Source organism: Rhyacophila brunnea, unplaced genomic scaffold (genome assembly GCF_057557595.1).
Source record: "Rhyacophila brunnea isolate RB1 unplaced genomic scaffold, BYU_Rbru_1.0 scaffold_7, whole genome shotgun sequence".
NCBI classification, from domain to species: domain Eukaryota; kingdom Metazoa; phylum Arthropoda; class Insecta; order Trichoptera; family Rhyacophilidae; genus Rhyacophila; species Rhyacophila brunnea.
In genome coordinates, this window is record NW_028233339.1 from 18,759,294 (window position 1) to 18,784,733 (window position 25,440).

Below are 25,440 nucleotides of genomic sequence, written 5' to 3' on the forward strand. Positions count from 1 at the left end.
TTATCAAATGTATTAGTGAATTATTGTTTAATAACCTTGCTGGTAGTGACGTCATGTAGAGGGAGGCAGGTCATGTGCTGCTTAGAGTCGGTACATTTGAAGGGGCGGCAAGTTAAGGAAATAATACGAATAATAGTAAAAGAGATTACAAACTGTCACAGATTGTCAATGTTTGTTGATGTTTATATCAAAATTAGACAGGTTGTGTTTATTATGTATTCGTTTACCTCTCTGTACTTTATTGTGTAGATTTTACGAAATGTTTCAAAGGTTATACCAAACGGAAATGGTTGGAAAACAATGCGTTAGGTATAACTAAATATATTTAGATTTAGGTAATGTAAAGCATATTGTGAGAAATAAGTACCTTTAGATACTGATATGTCCACAGAAAAGGCCTTATTAAATTATTAAAAATACGTAGGTAAATATCGAAGTATTCAAAAATAGTTTTTTTTAATAACATAATTTACATTTTTTTGGACCGTTGTTAAACCAATTGATACAGCCCAACAAAAAACACTCAATAGACAATAAATGTCGAAACAAAATAATGGTGCACATAATTCATTTTCGCTATTTATGGACATAAAGCCATTGCCATCACAGTTGGAGATGAAAAAAATGTTTTAATGCAATCCATTAATGTGTTTGTATAGGTATATTTTGTTCTATTTTAGGTCATAGACACAGATGGTGGAAAAATACCTGTATCAAACAATCTAGTCGCATTTTTAATAAATTGTACTTTGACTAAGCATTTACCTATTTAATTTAATATTAATCAGTATCTAATTTAAAGTAAGAACTGTTTTCGCATTATTATTAGTATTTTATATGCATAGTACAAAATACAATACAGATGTCAATGTAGACATTTTTTTTTCGATTCACTAAAAAGAAATATTTGACCTTGGATACTCACGTTTTATTTCGGTATTATATCATAAAAAAAATCGATACAAAATATTGAGGTATCGGTTCAATAGTATTGACACTTAAGACACTTTTTTGTATACAAGTATAATTATAATTATTATAATCCTCGATCGTGAAATTCTGTATCTGCTTTCTCCATTTTTCCTATCATTTGCAAGCCTTGTAGCGACTATGTTTTACAATGAGTTCATTCACACTCATCCGTCCTTCAAAAATATTATGTGTAGGTACCAATTAGTAATTCACTCGTGTATATTATTTGATGCAAAATCACACAATGTGTAACAAATTTATATATATTAATCAAATTATACTTGTGAAATCGGCGATAAACTTAAAACGGATTTTTATTTACGGGTACTTTTCGACGGTTTATTCGTTGTTTATTCCGGCATCCACGAAGGTCGTTCAATAAAATTTATGTCGTCGGGTTTATTTTATCGAAAAATTAGGTACTTCGCGTTGTTCTTTATGTGAATAAACGACGTAAACTGCTATTTTTAAACATGACCAAACGCTTACGTGTAGATTAATAAATTATTATAAATAACAAGATAGTAGAAAAAGACCTGGGACTTAATAAAATCATACGTGAGGTTTATATTTATGATTACAATATCATATTATGGTAATAATTAAGATTTTTATTAAAATATAAAAGCAACATAACATCATTAAGATTATATTTCAACAAAAATTACAATTCTTGCAATGACATTTTTAATTAAAACACAATTTAATTTAGTACTATATTTTGCAAATCAAAAATAAGTCAAATTTACTACAGTAATATTTTGGTTGGTGGTTATGCTCACCCACCAGTCGTTACGTCGAATTGCATCGGGTGGCCGTCGTAATGGTACTCTTAGGTATTTATTGGAATAAAAACATTTAATAATTTAAGGACATTGTCTTTCTTTGAAATTCTATATAGAATCACTCATTGTCGCAGGGGAGTGACGGGAGTATTTTAAGTACTTGACTAAGTAACCCGCAATTAGAGTAGGTACAAAATATAATTATGTCCGGCTAAGCCGTAAGTTGTAGGTGCCTATTAATTTGATAATTAAAATATGAAAAAAACTAAAGTAATTATTTGAGTTATGCTAACAACAGTATAGTTGTAAAAATATAGTTTCTCTTATAATATTATTTTTTCATCTCTCTGTTATTGTCTTCTGTAACATATATTGTTTTTAATAATAATTACTATGGTGTGTTTATATAATGTCAACTAACAATTAAATTATCTTCAGAATTCTATCTATTTCATCGTTATCTTAATTATGAATCTTTTATTATGTAATTTATTAGGCATTGTGGATTACTAACTATAAGTTTTCTGTTGCCTATTTTTAAGGTATTTATAACACTGCAGCTGTTTATTTTTACCAATTATAAATAGGGTCTATTTAGTTTTAAATCTTAACCATTTAACTTAACACAATATACAAGTCAAAATCGGGTATTCGACGAACGCACATTTTATATAAGTTTTTTTTTATATGAAGATTATAAGTTGATCTGTGAATTAAAAATATATTTATTTTTATTTAGAATGTTTCTAGATATTGCGTATTCATTAAATGACACACGTTAAAATGTAAATTATCAGAAAAATATATTAAATTATATACTTCGTATTCTGTCGCAGGATACAGCTAGAAAAATTTCCGTAGCACTGCACTTTGTCTTAACTGTACCCTAGTTGTATTATTTTATATAATAATCGTTTACAGTAACATTGTATAATTTCAATAATCAAAAATAAATAAGTAAATACTACATAGATTTGTTTTGTCTATATCAGGTAAGGCACGACCTCATTTTAATTCTTTTCCAAGCCAAATTGCTGATCAAGGTAAGCCGCGCTATCTCAAAATTTTATGCAAATACATTCAAAGCGTTACATAATACGCCTTCTAGGTTAGTAATAGTATGATTAATATTTTTTACACTTGCATTGTTTATAGGAAATCGTAATATATGCTGAATATAAATTAAACAGCTACACCAAAATAGTACACGGAAATATTGTACATTCGGAAGCTATTAGAAAGTGTGTACCGTATATTTTTAAATTAATATAAAAGTAAGTATTGGTGTTAGTTATTTAAGTATACTTAAAAAAATATTATAAACCTATACTAATTAGAAATTACTGCCACACAAAAAAACAAACGTACTGTAATTTAAAGAATTTATACCTAAATTAAATATATTATATTTTAATATCAACTGTCCTTATTGAGTCTAGAATCTACAAAATTATATAGCCGTCACTCCATTAATATCTATGGTCTAAAAAATCTTAAATTGTATTCTTAAGAAAGTCTTATTTTTTTACTCTTGATTACAATTAATATAGTATGATCATACATACTTCTGTATTTCAAACGTATTATAGTAACAAGGCCCACTAGTTTAATTTTCACTTATTATACGTTAAAAGTAAAGTGTAGATATACCTGTATGTCCTATTTATTGGATTTACAATATGTATTGTTATAAAACTTTACCTGGTAAGTAATAATCATTTCGCAACATAATTTTTAGTCAAAAATTGCTAAAGAAAATACTATACCTACTCTGAAGTAATCATTAAAATGTGCAAGTGGACAAGTATGTGCAAACTTGTTTATTTTCATCTATATAAAATCTGTGGCTGAGAACCGGTATATTATGTATGTTAAAAAGGAACATTTTTCATAAAAAAAAACCGCAATGTAAAGTATTTCAGCCACTGTACATCGGATTTTTGGATGCAAGGAATATCAGGTTTAAGTTATGAATATACTCAAAAAATAAATTATTTAATTATAGTGATAAATTAATGATACTTCAGGCTTATAATATAATGTCATGGGTTTATGAAAAAAAAACACTGTTGTAAATCGTACATACAAATATTATACTTAATTTTAATATTGGATACCTACTTAGGTAAGTATATAAATTAATATTATCAAGCATTTTTAAAATCTAACATTACTATGAATTGATTAATACCCCTTTTTTATTTTAGTGGGTATGCAATAGTATTATTATCTTCATTCGATGGTAACCGATTGCATTATTAAGATTTTGTAGTTTCTTTAATTTCCGTGAAATATTATTACCACACGATAGTCTTAAAATTATGAACAAGAGAGTATAATATTACGCCATAAAAATACGGTTATAGATTTCACTTTGCCGGCTATTCGGTTGAAGAAACTTTCGGTTTCTTGCACTTAACTGAACTGGTAAATCATGCAACGTAACTTAACTTCTCTCTTAAGTTAAAATCTCAAAATCTCTCTAAAAATATTGAAACTAGTAAAACTATCGAACACACGTTTCTCATTTGCAGGGCGAGAACTTCTACTACTAAGTTACCGACTAACCCTACAATAACTTAAGAACTACGATGTACCTAATGAACACTACCATATATTATGTTTGTTATTTAAATACAAACTTTAATAGGGATTTAAAATAAAAAATATATAATATATTCAATGAATAAATACTAGATAGGTTTTAAGAAATTAGCATTCATTATTGAACACAATATAACCATATGCGTTAGGTATTGTTAGGTTTTATTGATTTCTTTTAAACATCTTATATTATTTTGTAGCCGTAAGACTTAACGTATCTATTTTTTCCCTAATATATTATATTCTTTGTATTAAAATATTTTTTAGTTTTTTAGAGTTTACCTCCAAAATATTGTATTGTTTTTTTTTTTTTTTATTAAAAACATTATGAGTTACTGCTATATTTTACAGTAGAACTTCAATTATTCAGATTTTTGATTCTCTGAATGTCTATAGTATGATCATCAGTTTTTTGGTTAGGTATCTGGATAAATTTTTATCCAGATTATCTTTATCTCCAATTATTCCGAATAATATTTATTTTATAGACTACAAGCCCGGATTTTCACCGGGTCGCTTCGTGGATACATTTATCTTAGATATTTAAAAAATAATAGTAAGTAATTATTTTTTTAATATTAAAATATCTGTGTAATACAATATGGCAATGTGAAAATAATTCTTATATGAGTAAAGGTCGAACAAAAGAACACTAAATAAAATCGAATCCAAAATATGCAAACGTTATTAATAGTATTAATATGTTAACCTTTGCAGGTGTTACCACAACAACTGACGAAGGTTTTATCGCAATCGGATGAATGGTATAGGAACCATACGAATAAAAGAAGATATAATGAATAAGAAGAAGAAGATGGTTGTACTAATTCAGAAACCTTTGCTGGTGTTACCACAATAACTGACGAAGGTTTCATCGCAATCGGATGAATGGTAGAGGAACCATACGAATAAATGAAGATATAATGAAGAAAAAGAAGAAGAAAAAGATGGTTTTTCTAATTTAGAAACCTTTGCGGGTGTGCGTACAACAACTGACAAAAATTTAGACGCAATTGGATGAATGGTATAGGAACCATACGAATAAAAGAAAATAGAATGAAGAAGAAGAAGATGATGATTTTTCTAATTCAGAAACCTTTGCGGGTATGCATACAACCACTAACCAAAATTTCATTGCAATTGGATGAATGGTATAGGAACGCATACGGGACAGACAGACAGACGTTCATTTTTATATATAAGATATATAGCCTATACTCTTTGCGCAAGTGCAAGCAATAAGTTGACAAAGTTTTATCGCAATCGGATGAACGGTATGGCAGTGCATAAAATACGAGCAAACAAATATTGATTTTTATATATTAGATATATTACGATAAATGAACATTAAACATTCTCATTTTCACAAAATTTGGACTGACCGTACTTATGTGGTAATATATTATTATTGAAGAATTTTACATTCTTAGATCTTTATTCTTGAATTCTTGTCTTAAATAAAAAGGGTATAAACCTAATGTATTGACGAGGAATACGATATAAAAGAGCAAGAGTTGATTTGAGCTGCAGATCGTTTATTAACAAGAAACACTTAAACACAGTTTATGTGTAATTTTGCATTGGAGGTTTTAAACGCACTCCATATCGCCTAAGTATACAAAAGATAACTGCATGCAAATTTAAACAGTGAATTAAAATTCATACGTTATGTATTATAAAACGAAGAGTAAACAAACAGTGCATCCATTTTCAGAAAACCGGATAAAATATTCGCATATCTTTCTGCAGCCGTTCTTTGCAAAAATACATTTTTCAGTTCAGAAAATAATAAATTGGAGTCCGCAATAATACCTATTTACTTACTTCTGAAATTTCTTTAAATAATCAAGAGAAGCGTTTTGTTTATTTATTATTAAAATATAGCCATATTAAGTGGGATTACAGATAGATTCCAAATGTATATTACTTAATAAATAAAATATTTAATGATAGAAAAAAGCATAAAGGCGTTATATATAATATATATTTCAATAAATAAAGATCATCTCATTTATTTATTTATTTATTTAAAAAGGACACGTTGAGTATATAACAAATTATTAATTCAGGATGTTCAGAACATAACATTTAGAATAAAAAGTACAAGTAATCAGTTACGAGTACATAACAAGGCTCACTGTAATAGTCATGCCATGCAACGAAACTGCAAACTTCAATGGTAGGCGTAGTTATTGCTCATACTTCAGATGCAATAATATGGTAAACTATTTGTAGAAAATGATGATTGTTGCATATTGAAATAAATGGTAATAATTTGAAAAAAGAATGCAATAGAAAACGATCATGTTACTGCACTCCATTCGACGTTGATAAATTACTAGCACTACAATCGTAATTTGTATTTCAGTACCACGGCCTGATGATAGTCGGGCTTTGCTACATTATTAGAATACAATACTGATAATATCCAGTGTTGAGAGAGAAAAATATTATTGCAGAAAACGAATGTAGATTATATTGTATATAAAATGATTCTTATATTATATTAAAATAAACCTATAATCGATGAAACTCTTTGATATAAAAATGAGAAAATTGCGAACGTAACGTGCTACCAATTTGTGAAAACAATTAGCAGTGATAGGAAACATCTTAAAATATTTTTTATACTTATGCAGTATGTATAATAAAAGTTTACTGTTTTGTTTTGTACATAGCCGATTTTACGTGCCCGTAATACAAGTTCTACCGCTAATTGCACGTAGTTTTGTTACGTTTCATTTAAGTACATTTAATTCCAGGTTTTACGTTTTCATTTTCCGCAATTTACGTCTGAAATATTTATAACTTAATTAAAATTAAAAATTCAATATTTTAACACTTTGAATTAAATGAATGAAAATCATTGAAATGAATATTACGGTACAGATGCACGTGTGAATTTCTGCAGTATGTGATTGGTGAACGATCATTTATTTTAAAACAGTATATTGTTTTTCATTTTGTGTGTTTGGCCAAGATATTCGCTTGTTGCTGACATTTTTGTTTACACATATTCAACTAATCAGTTAAGAAAAAAAAACAATCCCCCAATTTAAATTTTCTCTCAATTTACGTTTTTTATTACGTTAAAAAATGTAAAATCGGGGTTTCAGTGTATTTTCTGTTTATTAGCTATATTTGTACAGTTGATGAAATGGATATCGACTGTAAAAAGAGAAAAGGACTTAACCCACACAAATAAAATTTTAAGTGCATGAAGATTTTTATTTTGGTGTTTTATATTCCTAATTTGTTAATAATTATTGAAGTAATTAAATAAAAACCAATACAAATGATTGTTAAGTCTTTTTTCCCACTTCACTTCCTTCTTTTTTTTAAAAAATATAAGCTAAATTTAGATATAATAATTCGGCATTTGCAGCTAACATCCTTTGGATACAGCGTGGAAATAGTCGTGTTCAATGTTATTATCAAAAAAAAAACTATTTTGATAAAACTGAGGGTTAACTCTTTTTTCCTTTTTACAATCGATATTGAAGGACGCATAATATATTGTGTTTTTGGTAGATATGCTTTCATAACTCATAAAATTCACCGAATATGATTCATAATAAAAAAAATATATCATGAATATTGGATCGACATGAAAAAAATCTACGTCAAATTCATTTTACATGAAAACGACACTTATCCAAGATCCAATATAAAAAATATATGCTTTGTCACTCGGTCTCTGTCGGCGGACAAATTTTTACATAGCGCTTGAATACAGTGGCACTTGAATAACTTTTTTTCGAGGCCTTTGCATGCACAAGTACTTTTCGGTGGGTACCACTTAACTCTCGAAACGGGTCAAGATGAGTCTTGAATTTCTTTCTTTTTCACCCCAAGGTCACGGTTAGACAGGGTTAGTTATATACAATTAATTAACATAGGGGTCTTCATTTCTTTTTAACTAAGTTAGCGTATCAGTCACGCTAAAGTCAATGAATTATTTTATTGTTATTAAAAAATATGTTATGGATTCAAACACGCCCCTACACGTTTATTTTAAGTTTTTACAATTATTAAAGATGATGTCAAACGTAAATTATAATAATTACTTTAGTTTGAGCACTGTTCAGTTAGTGCGGTACCCAATATATTCTTATACATTATACAAGGAGATAGATAAAGATTAATTTTAAATAGAGAGGTTATCTAACAGGTGTGTAGGTATTTTTATATAGCGGCTGAGGTTTCGCTTATTGGTAATCTTCAAATGTTAATCCTTGTCCACATGGCGCGTTTTGACTTGCGCGCATTCCAGGTACAGGTGACCTCATTTATGTGTCCATATGCAATCGGGGCGAGACACGTGCCATGTGGACAAGGCCTTACAGACAAAAATAATTTTAACATGTTCACATTATATAAAATATGTAAACAGTAAAAACAAAACAATGATTCAGTTGGTAGATGGTGTGCCTGCGAATGTCCGAGCCCTACTCATCAATTACCTGACAGCCGATGTGCCCGTAGCGCTGACAACGATACACGTATTCGAATGCATATCATTCACAAACAGAATCATTGTTTTGTTTTTACTGTACATGTTAAATGGCTCTGTATATATGTTATAAATGTAATATAATAGACATCTGGTGAACACATCTGAATTCAACAATCAAAATTTGATGTCAATAAAAAATATTTTTCATAAATAAATAGATGTCGTGGTAATCATTGTAGATAACGATTTTCTGCAAATAAAACAGTAGTTAAGCTGTATCCACGGTATACCGATAACGGAAACGTCATTGTTTTTCAGGCCGTCGTCGATTACCGTGGTGTAAATATTTCAGAATGTTTTGAATTACATAAACATAGCATACTCACTTGACAACGGTGTTTCAAAAAAATATATTTCTAATTCGACTATATACATATTTTGATAGTTTGACATAACTTGAATTATTTTGACCTTATAGTTATTGATACCTGTTATAATAACACTGTTTACTAGGTACCTAATTATACTTTTATGTGTTTAATTTAATTAATATAGTGTATACACACACGGCATGCGGGGGCCTTCACAGAACGGTTATAAGTGTTATAACGTTTCCCAGTCTATCAGGCCCTTACGATGGTCAAACAGACATTAAGAAATCAACATGCCGTTTTAACAGTTAGATAATGAAATCAGAAGCCTACAGTTTCAGAAACGGGCGCTTTGTCAACCAGGCTACCGTGGGTACTATGAAACTTTATATTAGTGTATACGATAATCATGGAAGTATCGAAAATAACTTGTATATTTTATATGTTTATTCAATTTTCACGTGGTATGTATATTTATTATTAAATTTAGTAGATCATACTAATTTATATTGATTATAATATGTATTGATATATGAAATGGAAAATATTTTAAGTTCATGATATTGATAGATGCTATCCATATATTGTAAATAATTGCAGTTTATACGCAATTGTTAATTTCGTATAAGAAAGGAATAGCCTTTGTCCTAAAATAATCTATCACTGCCTATCACAAGACAAGGCAGAGAAGCGACCGACGTCTGCATTGGCTATGTCTAGTAGTAATTGTTTCAATTATTCTTTTGGGGTAGGAAACCGAGACGGGTAGGGGTGGAAAAGTCGACGCTGCAGAGCTTCTATTTGAAAATCGTAGATATAAATGAGTCACGTTGCTCATTTAAAAAGGAAAGATATTAAGTTTACGCAATGACAATGAAATCAGTTTTTTTTTCATTTTGAGATAAATCTTAATAAACACTGAAGAAATAGAACATACGTTTATTAACTTTATAAAAAATAATAATTGAGAAATTTTTAACGCTTTATTTATATTATAAGATTGTCAAATAAAACCATTATTTTTCTGGGCTTGTAGAAGAGTCTTATTAATTTTACTTGGGCTTTATTCGATGAAAATCTAAATTAAACGGTATTCACGTAATTATTTTTGGAGAATTAGGCAATCATTATGATGGTTTAAATAATAATGTTTAAAGTTTGCTTGCTATTTTATTGTGTATTTCAGGCTGTTAATCAATTGTTTTTAATGATTTTTTTTAGTGCAAACATAAAATATTTTAAGTAATATTTTTGAAATTTACTATAAAGTTTTTTATCAAAACATTTCAACAAAAAATATTCCCATCATATTTATATATCTTAGCAATTTCATTTCGAAAAAAAAATAAAAAACAAAATTGCTATATAAATAGAAGATAACATGTATTATATTGTTATTATTGTACGATAGAATGAGTAAGAAATACGATTGCCACATTTTTTCAATATTTCGATGCAAACGTTTAATATTTCATTTGATATATATTTTTTAAAACTACTGAACATTTCCTGTAATAATAATTATGGGTCTGGCAAGTACACATATTGTTTTTCAATTTGTGTATGAGTCAGAGCATGGACCTAATAGGTTGAGCAAGAGGCTAAGATCCATTTTTCGTAAAAAAAATCTGTTGATGCAAAACTCCACTCTGTGGAGGACTATATGATCCTATTAGGATCGGACATGGTCGAAATAAAAGAAGAATATTTAATGATTAAACAAAAAATGAAAAAATATTGAATAACTTTTATTAACAGAATATTTTATTATGTAGAAAATTTATCAAAATCCAGCAATTTTTGTATATCACTGATGCTTCCACTACTATTTACATTGTGTTGTATGCAATACAAACTATTGCATGTAAATATTTGTAGTCAAAAAAGAGTAATAGTTAGTTGAAAACTGATATTTTTAAAATGCAATATAATCATAAAATTTGATTTATGATTGGTTAAAGTCTATACTATAATCTATACGGAAAATCGGTCTTAAGACATACATATTAGTGTACATTTTGCAATAATATAATTCTTATGTACATAAATATTTTTTTGTATTATTTCAGGGGCTATCAACGTCAGTTAAAGGAAGGGGAACCATACGTGGACTGAAATGTGACCTAACCAACGAAGAAGAAATATTGGATGCCTTTAGATGGATTCAAAATAACTACGGAGGAGTGGATGTTCTTGTCAACTGCGCTGGATTTATGGGAGTCAAATCTGTACCAGCATCACTTTTAAGTAAGAACTCTTGAGTAAATAAGTAATCTGACTGAGGTTATAGCCGTGGCAGTTTTCAATATTCCTTATTCAAAATTGTAGAATAAAAAAACGTTGTTTCTTATCAAGAACTGACTAGTAATATTTTTTCTTGGTTATATTTTATAATAAATACATGTTTATGGGATTTCAAAATAAAACCCCCATACCATACTACAATGACAATTATAATTGAAAAAATATAACTGTGTTCCGTCAGCCATTTTTTGCGTATGAATCCACGAAATCTCAACCGGTCCGTGCGTTAATATTATATACACTTTGTAAACCATTCATTTATTAAATAATAAAAAAAATCTGCCTAATATTGTATATAACCATCGTTGCTGACAAACGCAATTCTACGTAGTTTATATGTAAAATGTAATGTATTCTGAGGTTGCGTTTCAAATTGCCTGTTAACTATTACAGATGGATCCAGCAATGACTGGCGAACAGTGTTGGAGACGAACGTCCTCGCCCTTAGCATCTGCACGCGGGAGGCGGTGAAGTCGATGCGTCAGCGAGGTGACAATGGTCACGTTATCCATATCAACAGGTGATAATAACTTAGCCAATCCTTTAGTATAAATATCTGTAAATTATTCAAAACACGACAGAATATTTAATTTTTCAATACATTTTTGCAGATAGGACGTACGGAAAGATATATATTTACGAAATTATTTTATAATGAAGATTTTTATTTATATGGTTAATGGTGTGACCTACAGAAAAAATGAAAAAAGTCCAAAATTACTACATCAAAATGATCTTCAACTAATATTGAGGCTATGATCAGGTCATTTATGCACGGGGTAATACATTTATTGTCCTAATGAGGATAAGTAATTCGCAGCTCTATAATAGATGTGTTGTTTAGGAAGATATACGCAATGAGAGAAGATGTCTTTGAGAACTTCAAGGAAATGTAAAAATGTGCCATGGTTTTGAAAAAGATGGAAGATCACCGTAATTTTTTAAAGTTTATCAACAGAATATAGAATAGGGTCGGTAACATTATATAATATGGAGTATTGGGTCACTTTCTTTCTTTCGGTTTTTGTGTACAATTTACAACACAATTCAGATTCCTTTACTCAAATTGTTATATTTATTTGTCACACATTTTAAGTATTATGGATAGTTTGTTATATTCCACATAAGATAAAATGTCCATTACGTCGAGTAAAGAAGGAAGAAGGACACGGTGGAAACCCAAAAATCTACTACGATAAAAAACAACCGTGAAAGCCTCAAACATTATATAAAATGTCCACTTTCCTTTGTATGCCGCAAGCTATCTCCCCTCTCCTAACTATATGTTGAATGATAATTGAAAGTTAAATTAATAATTGCAAATCGTATTTTAATAAACTTGATCAACTTGTAAGTCGAATTGAACGAAGTTGAGGTCCTTTCTTTTTAATTGATTCTACGGCGAATTCGCGATAACAGGTTGGCTAGCAACTCGCATTGTCACATCAAAATTATGTGTTTCACTCGATACCACCTTGATTAAAACTATCGGTTCAACTTAAACCGATACGTAGGAGCATTCCTTTTAATTTCTTGTTCAACATTCAATAAATAGTTGAACAACAAAAATAGCTACGTGACAACGCGGCTTCAATCTTAGGGATAATACTTATTTTACCACGTTTTTATTAGTTCGTATTCTTGTTTGTCCGGTACAGATTTTTTCTTGTGTGTCCAGTATAAATTTTTTCTTGTTTGTCCAAGATTTTTATTGGACGATTGAAGATTTTTAACTAACTTTCCGACTAGCTAGACATTTGAAACTCTTAGAATATATCATAACACGACGACAATGCATTATTTTAATACTTTTAGCCATTTTAAGCAGAATTGAATTCATTTTCATTTTTATTTTATTTTTATTTCTGTTTTGTATGGAAGGTTATTATTGTTGGTTGCTAAGGGGGTCCTTGCAACTAAATTAAAATATATATATATACGTGCGTTACTATGGAAATCAATATGAAATGTCAAAATGACATTTCAGTATTCTATATTTATTCAGTATTCTATATTTATTCAGTATTTCTATCAAGTACAATAAATTTTTTTTATTAATACATAGAATTGTCAAGTTTATATGATTCAATAGAAAGTTTAAAAACGTGGTATATAAATTTCTTTCTTTTTATCTTATAATTATTTATACACAGTTCAACCAACACAGTATATTTATCTAGTCCTTTTTCCCTTTTAATATATTGATGAAGAACTTCTTGTGTGGTTAGATGTCTTCCATCATTAAGACATGGCTGGCCCTGTACATCTTATAGTAATTTTTATAGGTAGGTGTACTAGAAAGTTGACTTTCTGAACTATGTAAAATGATCAGGATGAATTACCCGTATGCTATCGGCTACTCAATTATTATCAACTATCACAACCCTTCGTTTAAGATAAATTACCTCACATCTTCAGAGGCAGGCAACGAGGCAGTGACATGTTTTGATGTAAATTTGATGAAACATAATACCATCAACCCCCCCTGGAGAGAATTATTTTATATTACATTATTATTCCATAAGAGTGTGTAAAGGACATGAAACCGTTTTAGGCTCAAGTAAATGTCTATATCATATTTTCATATTGCATTTATCAAACGACTTACTTACATACTTACTTTAAATTTATAATATTAAAGATGGCTTTTTAGCAGATTACTGTATGTTTGAAGGATCTTTATTTGTAGGTACCTATTTATAATTTGAAATATAATAAATAAAATAAAAAGTAAATGCAGAATATATTATGTAGCTTCCTTTATATTTATTTTCAATTTTTTAAATATTTGGTATCATTGGTATCATTTTAAAGAATTAAACTCAAATGACACATGCATAAGAAAGTAAAGCAAAGCACATAGAATTATAAATAAATAAAATATTACAGTCAAGTAAATTGTCATTAAATAAAAAAGAAATCAAAAGCCAAATTACAATAAAAATAAAATCAGTATGTAATCTCATAAAAGCCAGTTGGGTAGAGCCATAACAGTAAAGACAAAAAGCATTTACTGCAGTGCTTGAGCGACTGAATGGAAGTATCGAACATATCAATAGAATAATGCTATTTGTATAGTATGTATAGAAATATGTATAATAAATTTCATTTATTATATAAGTAATAAATAACTTTTATAATCTTAGTTGTATGGTGATTTTAAGTAAATGTTCATAGTAACTGAATAATATTTTAATATAGCCCACGCAAAAGGGGTTAGTAAAAAGCTTAGATTAAATAATAATGACAGATAATAATTAATGTGTTTTTATTTATTTTAGCTTGGTTGGTCATACTGTACCATTTTTCCCCAATACACCACTCGGCCTATATCCGGCCAGTAAGCATGCAGTCACGGCGGTCACCGAATCATTACGAGTCGAACTGTTGGCACTCAAAAGCAGAATCAAAGTGACGGTAAGAAAAATAAACCAAACAAATAGCTACCTACTTATAGTGAGTTCCTAAAACCTATGATTTTTTTTTAGAATTATTAATAACCATGTCCTTGCTTTTTCGTACAAGGTGGTTGTTAGTAATTTTGAACAATCACAAACACCCAGGCTGTCATGACCGTGAATCGAACCCAGAACTCTCGGGTGGAAGGCCAGCGCCTTACCCATTGCACCACGAGAGCCGCTATCTATGATTATTGATGAAATTAAAAAAAAGAAGCTATATGTCTCATAGAGAGTTTATTATTAGATTAATTTAAATGTATATAATTTAGTCACATTCACCTAGCAAAACAAACGTATAAAAAAAGCGAAGAAAAATCTTTCCCTTGAACATGCACCTATCGCTTACTTACAAGACGATTGCTTTAACCGATTAAGCTACGGAAAAAAATATGTTCAATAAAGAATTATTCATTTTAAATAACACTTGGTTTCTTATGGGGAGGCATGTATATTTGGTTTTAAATAAAAAAATATTTAAAAATAAACTTTTAGAAACTGAATCAGATAAATTGGGAATCATTTATGTAGAAACCAATTAACCCGTATGACATGAAAATTGTCATAAATTTACTTTTGTAAAATACAAACTTAATTAAAGGTCGGTATCAATTTATTTCTTCAAACTAATTAACACGGTGCAATCAGAATAAATGACTATTTTTTGCCAGATTTCAATTATTATATAAAATTCGTTGATTGTTTTTTTGACTTAAAACCACGGCTTTATATTCGGCAGTGCAGTTCACTAACCGATAGGTCGCAATCCAAAAAAATGTTGCATTGAAATTGCTTATTATTTTTGAATAAAAAAGACTTCTAATGAAAAATATCAGGCTGAAACCGAGCGGACTCTCGAAATCGGCAAGACGAGTGAGGGAAGACACACTTGATGACTGCGTTCCGGCAGTCATTTTAAGCGCATACATCTGTGGGATATTAGACGCACATAGGTGTTTACACAATATTTTGTAAACTATTCATTCATTCAAAAAATATTTATTTCGCTAATTTCAGAACCGTCCATAATATACTTTAAGGTGCACATATTTTATTCATAACAGATTGTAAATATTTTTGAGAAATGTTTATGTAGGTAGGTACCAGTAACGAAGGGTGGACTTAGGCTGTTAAGATTCGACATAAATATTGCAAACTAAAATTTGACAGTCAAACATATTTGTTTTCAATGGTGTAGATAGTGTTTGTTGAATTAAATTTTAAAAACTAACCAACACTATCTGTAAATTGCATTCTTGGTACAATGAAAACAAACAAGTATGACTGATAAAGTTTAGTGTGCACTAATTTATGTCGAATCTTAATAGCCTACCTTAGCCCTTCGCCACTGGTAGGTACCTAGTTAAGTTACTCTAAAACAGGTCTACATTTACGTTTGAAAGCTGTATGTAACAAAACCAAGCGCAAAATTTGGTTATCTTTATCTATCTACTGAATTTTCAAATGTAACCATAAGCTTATACAATGTATTACAGTACATATATATATACATATGTTGGAAACATTTTCCATTACATTTCACGACGTTAACTAAAGCTAACCCGGTATTAGCCATGTTATAATACACACTGAGTTTTATCGGCGCTACCTTAAATACAACGTATAAAATAACCCGTCAATTATTAACTTCAGTCGGTAGCTACAGTAATATTTAATATGTATGCTCAGCTAGTTTGATTGCAGGAGTCACTGTGATTCGGGAAATGGAGTGCGAGCACTTTATGACTTGCCTAATTGCACCTTAGAGTATCTGGACTTTAAACTAAAAGCGGTTCTAGCGTAGAATATTTGATTTATGCTACGTCAGTAACCAATTTTGATATTGCCAGTGAATATTAAAAAAATATTCGAGTTACCTTTCGTTACGTTGAATTTTCGTTGTTGATTTCACAGATTATTTTTGAGTTGGTCATGTTGTCAGAATTTTTAGGCTATTAACTCAATTTTAGAAACAGTTGTCAAAATCGCTAATTCAAGTATTGAAATATTAACAACAAACTTTAATTCAAAATCATCATAATTTAATTCTACCATGTAAACATTAGTATAATTATTGATATTGTCATTCGTATCTCGTGTGAGACTTGTTTATAATATTGTAAGAAGATAACAACAAATACTTGAAATATTTAAGTATATGGGTATTATTCAGTTTTGATATAATACGTTAAATTTTATTATTGAAAACAAATAGTCAAACACAACATTACATTTAGAATTATATTATAGAGAAGTATTTATTTATATCGAGAAATTATGATAATAGTAAAAGAGTAAAATAAAATAACTGACAAAAAAATGTAAATTTAAACGATATAAGTACCCACATATATAGACCAACAAAACAATAAAATATAAAACCACTAATATACATGTTTTCCTCATGTATATAAAAAAACTTCCTCCGGTCTCCTGGATACCTCAAGAGTACCTAAAACAACTAATTCATTATCTCTTTGGATGTATATATGTTTATTCGCTGTCGCAAGACTTAATTAAACGGCATTCACCTGTTTTATCAGTGAAGCGATGACAAATCTCAGCCACCATCTTCAAAGCAGATGATCCCCAGGATCCAAATGTCTCGAAACCCAGCGGACAGACAATATAATTAGGTGACAGAAATCTATAGAGCTGTTATTCCATTGAATACAACATAATCAACTACGTATAATGTGCTATGTAATGTTTGGAACATTAAATATGCTGAAAACGATATAATAATTTACCTACTTATATATATATTTTTTTAGAATTATTAATAACCATGTCCTTGCTTTTTCGTACAAGGTGGGTTGTTAGTAATTTTAAACAATCACAAACACCCGGGCTTTTAGAAAAATACATAAATGTTTTTGTCATGACCGGGAATTGAACTCAGAACTTTCGGGTGGAAGGCCAGCGCATTACTCACTGCACCACGAGAGCCGCCGTACCAACTTATATCAAACTTGCATAATTTGAAAATATTTCATATAATAGGAGTATATAGACGTTTATTAGAAAAAATCTTTTTGAAAGGGCCTGGTCGGCGTCGTATTTCATTCAAACATATTTTCAAAATCTATACTAATAAAAGAATGTTACATTTTCAAAAATAGTTTATTCATTTAACCTACTATTAGAGGCAATGTTGTTTCATCAAAATTAAGCATGTCATATTGTTGATATATTATTATCCAAATGAGCATTTTACGAAGTATTATTTAAAATGTTTTCGTTTTAAAAATGATTAGAAAAATTACTTAATAAGGAAAAATAATAATTATCATATCTGGATATACATAAATAAACTTATTGTTAGTTATATTTTAAAACTTAGTGATGGGACCAAAGATTTTTGATTGGTTAAAAACAGTTCTTATGTACCTACTGACTGTTTTCCGACATTTTCAATTACTAAAGCCAAGCTTTGACAGAGCAGCTGTCACTCAAGTTTTCGAGTGCTGTACTGATTATTTATTATTCCGGCTACCAAAATTCAATTTTATTTGAAAATCTAAAATAATTTTCAATCCACGAGGCATTAATCATAATCACAACCATGCTGATAACAACTTGAATAAAATATTTTATAGTTAATTGAAATTTAAATAGCATGGAAAAAATCAGAGAGTTCGTAAAATGAATGTAAATTGTATTAGAATAATTTTTCTGACGCCGTTTTAAGCATACGTTAAGTAAAAAGATATGTTTTTTTTGCTTTTTCTCTTTTTATAAATAAACATAGATTTTTTTTAAATATATCATCATAATGTATTCTTACAAAGCGTTACATGAAAATATATATTCATATTGTATAATATATACCTATATATTATAAGTACATGTGTCATACAATCATAAATAGTATTTTCAGATATACCTACGTATGTATATACCTACTTACGTAACATTTTTTTGACACGCCAAACGCCCTAATTTTGATAATATGATTGTCGAAAAAACGTATTTTTGAATAACTTCATAAGCATTAGAAAATAAGTTGGATCGACTGACACTTGAACTCACGTCGTTCACTTTCCAGATGAGTGCTTTCGCCTCTAAACTACCAATGCGTCTAAGATTTATGCGATTTATTTACTTATAAGTATGACTGATTTACTTCAAATTACTGTTGCTGTCATTACGAGTTTAAAAATTAGGTCCTTACACTGTATACAGTTGGATATAAAAATCCCACACCACAACAGATTTGCTCACATAGAGAGTAGTACAAGGCAGCTATAAATATTATTAACTTTTAATTTTACACCAAAGAAAAATGACATCCTTTTAATGTAATTCAAAATACGGTATCCATTTATCAGTGGAACTATTAAAGTGTATGCTAGATACAAAATTTTAAATGAATATTATAAAATTCATTATTATCAGCAATACATACGCATTGGTGACCATTAGTAATGATGATATTCTATGATTATAATTAAGGCGGAGGATTTACACTGTATACTGATACGAAATATAATTAAGAAGTTTATTAAATGCTATGTCAAGGCACACCGCAGGTGGCGTTTAATATGTATATGCTATACTTTTTCCATCTTAGTTCTGTTATATTAAACTTTTCGCGAGATCTAGGTTCAATATACCCACGATTATAATATTATAACCACAATATTATCTAAGCTCAAATAACAATGTCGTGTAATTAGTATAGTGGATTAAAACCACACAATAGGCTTTAGGAATAGTTTATTTAGATATTTTGTAGTCTATTTGTGATTCCCACGTCTTGCTAAAATGCCGTCTATGATACTGTGAGTACAGGTTCGATTCCCATAAAGAGTATTTGATATAGAGCGATGACTCAATAGATTGAGCAAATAGTAAGTTATCATTGTGTACTTTAACAGATTTTTTTTACGAGAAAAGGATGTTAGCCACTTTAGTCTATGCTTTGTCCAACACATACAATAAAAATCCAAATTGACAATATCTAATCAACCAAATACGAAATTTATTCGACTATCTAATTATTTTCCATCATTTTATTAAAGTAAAGACATTTTAAAATCCATATCCTTTGAAATAAATAAAACCTTTTTTTAAAGCGTACATTATAATGGAGAGTAAAAAATAAGAAATTTAAAAGTTTTTATGCTGAGAGATATATTTGCTGGTCGAATCGATAGGTACGATAACTCAGAACAAGTTAAATTAAGATCGAGATATATTTTAAATATAAAACAATAGTTATCTAAAAATGAAACTTCGTAAATACGTCACCGCCATAGATGAGGACGTTTCTATGCTTATTACATCAATGTCGACTAAGTGTAATGTTGTGGCATTTTTGATAAATTCTGAATTAGATGTAAATGCCACAACGATCATCAGGAATCTATTGGTGAAGGTGAAAGTACAATTTTGATTAAGACGGTTTTATGATAACTTAATGTTTGGAGAATCTGGCCGCTTTCAAATTTCAAGAGATCGTATTATCGGCGAATTAGCCCCTGTGTATCGATTTTCAAATCTCTGGGTATTAAAAAATATGTTGACAGTTAAAAGAATTTTATATATATTATTATGTATCTGAGAGTCAGTATAATATCGTATAGTCAAAAGAAAACTTTCAAAGATATAGGGTTTTATATATATGGAGTTTTTTTATTTGATTAATTTCAGGTTTCTATTATGAATATTCACACAAGGTGAATTGACTCCAAAAGTATAGATAAATCAGTATAAGTTGTCCGCTGAGTGAGGGCGCCACATGCTAACATTTGACATATCATTCAATACTTTTTATACTGTGATGAGCTTAGTTCTAAATTCAAACACCTGACGATTGATGGTATATCTTATAATATTATTATATTTAGAAAGTTTACAAAGAACTCAATTTTTTGAAAAATCATACATATGACAGATACGAATGTATACATAAATAGTGTTACAGAAGGTATACTAAATGACCACAGTGATGCTTTTAAATCCACTAAGACTATGGAACTCATAAAGTTCGGTGGATGTGCGTGGCAGTGAATAACTAGGGGCTGAGTAGAGTGGAAAGACTTAGGGGAGGCCTTCATCCAGCAATAGATTAATTCCTGCCGATGATGATGACTATGTATCGCATTGGTGTATAATATTATCGACAACAGTAATATTGTTTATGTCACGGCTCTGTTAAATGGGTGATTTTATTATTATTTTCAGAGCATAAGCCCTGGTGCGGTGGATACGGAAATGACGAGGACATTTGCAACGAACGTGCTTGGAATTACCGGAAAAGTTAACGGGGACCAGTGCTACCTACAGCAACTTGTTCCCGAGGACGTTTCCGATGCAGTCGTATACGCCTTAAGTACTAGACCAAATGCCCAGGTAAAACGGTATTCTTAATAATTTGCATAAATACATATCAAGTGCTTGCATTAAAAAAAAGTCTTAAAAGTCGATGACGAAGTTGAATACTTGTACAGAAATCATGGAAATTTTTTTTTATTTTTCCATCATTTTTAGAAAGTAAGTAACATATTCATTTTTAGACTTTTTTTTAAATTATCATTAATAATAATAATTACAAAATAAAAAGAACTTTTTATATACGTTTTTAAATTTTCTGTTGAATTATTATGCTCAATATGCTCAAACTTGTACTTGATTTATGAAGTAAATAAAAAACAAACAAACAAATATAGAATACTGAAATGTCATTTTGACATTTTATTTTGATTTCCATAGTAATGCACGTATATATTATTAATTTATTTTACTTTTCATACGATAACAGAATTAACTGAAAATTAATTAAATTCTGCTTAAAGATGGCTACAAGTATTAAAAGAATGCATTAGCATCGTATTATGATATTTACGTGAGAAAAAATCTGCTATACTATTATTTATTGCAATGTAACTTGTGATAATAGAGATTGATGTACTTTGCGGGGAATGGCAGGAAACTGGACACAATCTCGAATGGAAGAGAAAAAAAATATGTATATTATAGAATTATATTTTTATATTATTTTTTGTTGTTAATTTAATGTAATACGATTATATATGTCTAAATTGGGACTTAATAACTTTACTTCGCACTATCATAATAAATCAAAAGTGAACAAATTAACGAATATTGCCGTATTAATATTAAGATTTATTGAATAAGATATAATTCATTTTTATTTAGCTTGTCTAATTTTAATTTGTAAGGCGTTTAAAATCTTAAACATGCAAATTGAGAATTGTTAATAAATATGAAATATCTCTACATTTACTAGGAATGCATATTTTAAGCTGCCGTATAAATTTAAAGCACAGCTTTCCATGAAGGAGGGTAGAATATGCAAATTATTAGCTTACAAATACAAATATGCCATTTGTATTTGTATACGCTAAGCTAACACTGCGACGTTTTACAATTTATAAATATATATACATTTATATAGGAAAAAATGTAAAACGTTATTGAGATGTTTTGGATAAAATATTCGGTTCGCGTATGACATTTGCTCTGTTTTAGAATGACTAAGTTTATTATTATATGGTGATTATTGCCAAGCATAAAAATCATTAGTTTTTTTTTAATTTAAAACTTTTTTTTAACTTTTTCCGCTATATAATATAGAATATAAAAAAAATCTTTAATAATATTTAATATCTGTAATTAATTCTGTAATAAACGTATAATCATTTCAAGATAACATTAAAATTCTTTAAAAGGGATTGTTTTGTACTATCAGTCCTAATTGAATCTTAAAACATATTTAAAACTCAAATGCAGTACCTAAACGATATTGTACAGTATCGTCGTGTCCAGAAATTTGTTCATATTAAAGACCGTACAAACTCTTTGATTCATATAAATAGTACTGAGATAAAATTCATGTCTAAATAAAACACGGTTCTTTTCGGTTTACATGAAGCCAGCGGCAAATAAATGAAAATAGCCGATTTACTGGATTGTTTTTTGGTTAGGTTAGGTTAGGATCTAATAAAATTGGAACATTATTGTCTGCAATGCTCCACGAACAACGCGTATTTTTTCATCTCTTTCCGGTAAGAAAGCTCACGGCGAACTGCTCTACGGTGAAATGTCATACGTACAATTTACATATAACTAAGTATCGTAGGGGAAAATAAATTATTATTTTCGCTCGTGGAGAATATGAACCTCCAAAAAGTGGAGGTTATATTCTTTAATGATATGCGAGGAATAGTTGTTAACCATTTGTCCGACCAATTGGGTTATTTTGATAAATCAAACATTTCTTACATTAGAACGAAAATGGATATTATATCAGTCGTGGGATCGAACTGAATATTCACGGCTTTTTAAACAACCACTCTACCAACTCTAAGCTTCTGTAATAATACATAATTATAAATATTGTATATAAATTCCTAATGCGATTTTTATGCGACCGACTTATATACAAAGTATAATCAGTGTGCCTATTCGGATAATGAAACACTTCAATTAATTATGTACCTTCATCTAGCTTTTAATTATAATTTGACTGTTTGAAATTAATTTGAAAGCATTTTCTTCTTGTCATGATACAATTATTTTTAAATGTGAACACTGTTGTAGACTTTAATTAAAGGCAAACCATTATTTACGCGATGAGAAAGGTTATAAAAAAATAGGTACTGACCTGTCTATTTTTTTAGATTGACATGGCATTTTTGTATACTATTTATTCAAGTGATTAATGATTATCACTCAACCATTAATGGGGAATGAAAATCATCTATTAAAAAAATAAACCTTGACCAAGTTTTGTACGACCTTCATGTTTTCAACGTTTTTCACTTCCTCGCATATAATTACTTCTTTAATTTTCAGGTACAAGAACTGACGATACAGCCTATTGGACAAAGACTGAGTGAATAGAATAAACTTTAGAATTTTATAAAATTTATACTACTGTTTTTTTATTTTATAAAAACCTAGTTAATACGCTTTCTGTATTTTTGTCTCTATTATGTTGTTTGAAGAAAATATTCCTATCTTATATAATATATTTAATTAGGATTATGCTTAAAATATTACATTTTTAATTTATAAATTTTTAGTTATTCAAAATATTGAACACAATAAAAGAAAATATAGTATTATGTACTAAAAAAATCCTTTATGTTATGGAATAATATAATATTGTGGTTTATATTATTATTATGTGAGTATAACATAGTATGATTTCAGATTTACTTTAGCAAATAAAATCGAGTTAATTCGTATTAGATATTATTTGATTAATTATTTGTTTAATTAAATAAAACACAATTTTACAGTACTTATTCCACTTTATTAATTAAATTTTGTACCGGTTTCGTCCTCTTCAACGGATAAGTCCTCTTGATAATGTCCATTTGAAAAGGACGAAACCGGTACAAAATTTAATTAATAAAGTGGTTTAAGTACTATAAAATTGTGTTTTATTTAATTAAACAGATAATTAATCAAATCATAAAAATCACTTCGATCATGAATTTACAGTTAACACTATAAACGAATTAGATATCGTATTATATTCAGCATCAATTAAAATCCGTATGCATGTATTTTGTTGTACCTAAATCCATATCAAAATGTATTTCCATATATTATATATTTTAATTTAATTCAATTATTTATTCAATTTATTATATTTGATAATATTATTATAAGAGTATATTTAATGATTTTGTCAATATGAAGTATATTATTGATATAATAAATAATATATATATTATTTCCATTTTAGAATAGTATATTATACTGAAAGTAAATTCTACAAATTAGTTTTTTTAAAGTTCACACATTAGCATACTTTGCTAACAGTTTTAAGTAAATAAAAAAGAGATCGTATTTTACTATATTAGTAACCCACGTAAGTAGAGACAAGTAGTTTAAGTGATTTTAGTGATATCCGAAACTGAGATCTATCTGAACACCAGACTAGCGTTAGAAGAATAATAATATTTGTACACTACTTTTTTTTGAATGATGATTTGCTAAGAATTTTTGGCATTTATGCATTTTAAAATGAGATACAGTACTATTTACGGATCGTCAGAAGTTTTATACGAACCGGAGGTTGGGGAATACTGGTAGATAGCTGTTAATATTAAAAAAGAATAGTACATTTTCAACTTACTTGAAGTATTACATGTGTGGCTATCATATCACTCAGCATTAAACGAGTGTCTCTGTGAATATATTTTGTACTGCATTTGTATAAATGGGAAAAACAATGCATGAATCCTTCAGTCAACTCATCGAGCCCGTCACGAAACGCACTACTATTGCCACAAGTTCTTCATTCGACATAATCAACGTCAATCCACTCGAATCAAGTCTCTCAGTTCATTAATATAATCGATCTATTGATCACATTGATCTCACCAGTACATCATTACCCACGATTATAATCTGACGTATTATCCTTCAGTGTGTTCTTGGATCGATCAATAAACTCTCATCCAATCATCCACACGCAACAACGACCTTCTATATCCTCCACTTTATCT

General features: G+C 28.9%; 2 protein-coding genes across 7 annotated transcripts in view; one reads left to right on the top strand and one right to left on the bottom strand.

Moving 5' to 3' along the window:
* Positions 1-23,996, top strand: part of LOC147064575 (farnesol dehydrogenase-like) — a 71,706-nt gene extending 47,710 nt beyond the window's left edge. For 5 of the 6 annotated variants that reach the window (XM_085958291.1, XM_085958292.1, XM_085958289.1 and 2 more), the window contains 5 exons: positions 11,258-11,435; positions 11,886-12,012; positions 14,774-14,909; positions 21,140-21,307; positions 23,774-23,996. In XM_085958291.1, coding sequence (XP_085814417.1) covers positions 11,258-11,435; positions 11,886-12,012; positions 14,774-14,909; positions 21,140-21,307; positions 23,774-23,821 — 657 coding nt within the window. In that variant the 3' untranslated portion in view covers positions 23,822-23,996. Of the gene's footprint in view, positions 1-5,328; positions 5,466-11,257; positions 11,436-11,885; positions 12,013-14,773; positions 14,910-21,139; positions 21,308-23,773 lie in introns of those variants that run through there. The other variant, XM_085958295.1, reaches the window with a different exon arrangement.
* The window catches only part of Hs3st-A (Heparan sulfate 3-O sulfotransferase-A), a 385,115-nt gene that overhangs the window by 126,118 nt on the left and 233,557 nt on the right, over positions 1-25,440 (bottom strand). The gene's annotated exons all lie outside the window — the stretch shown is intronic.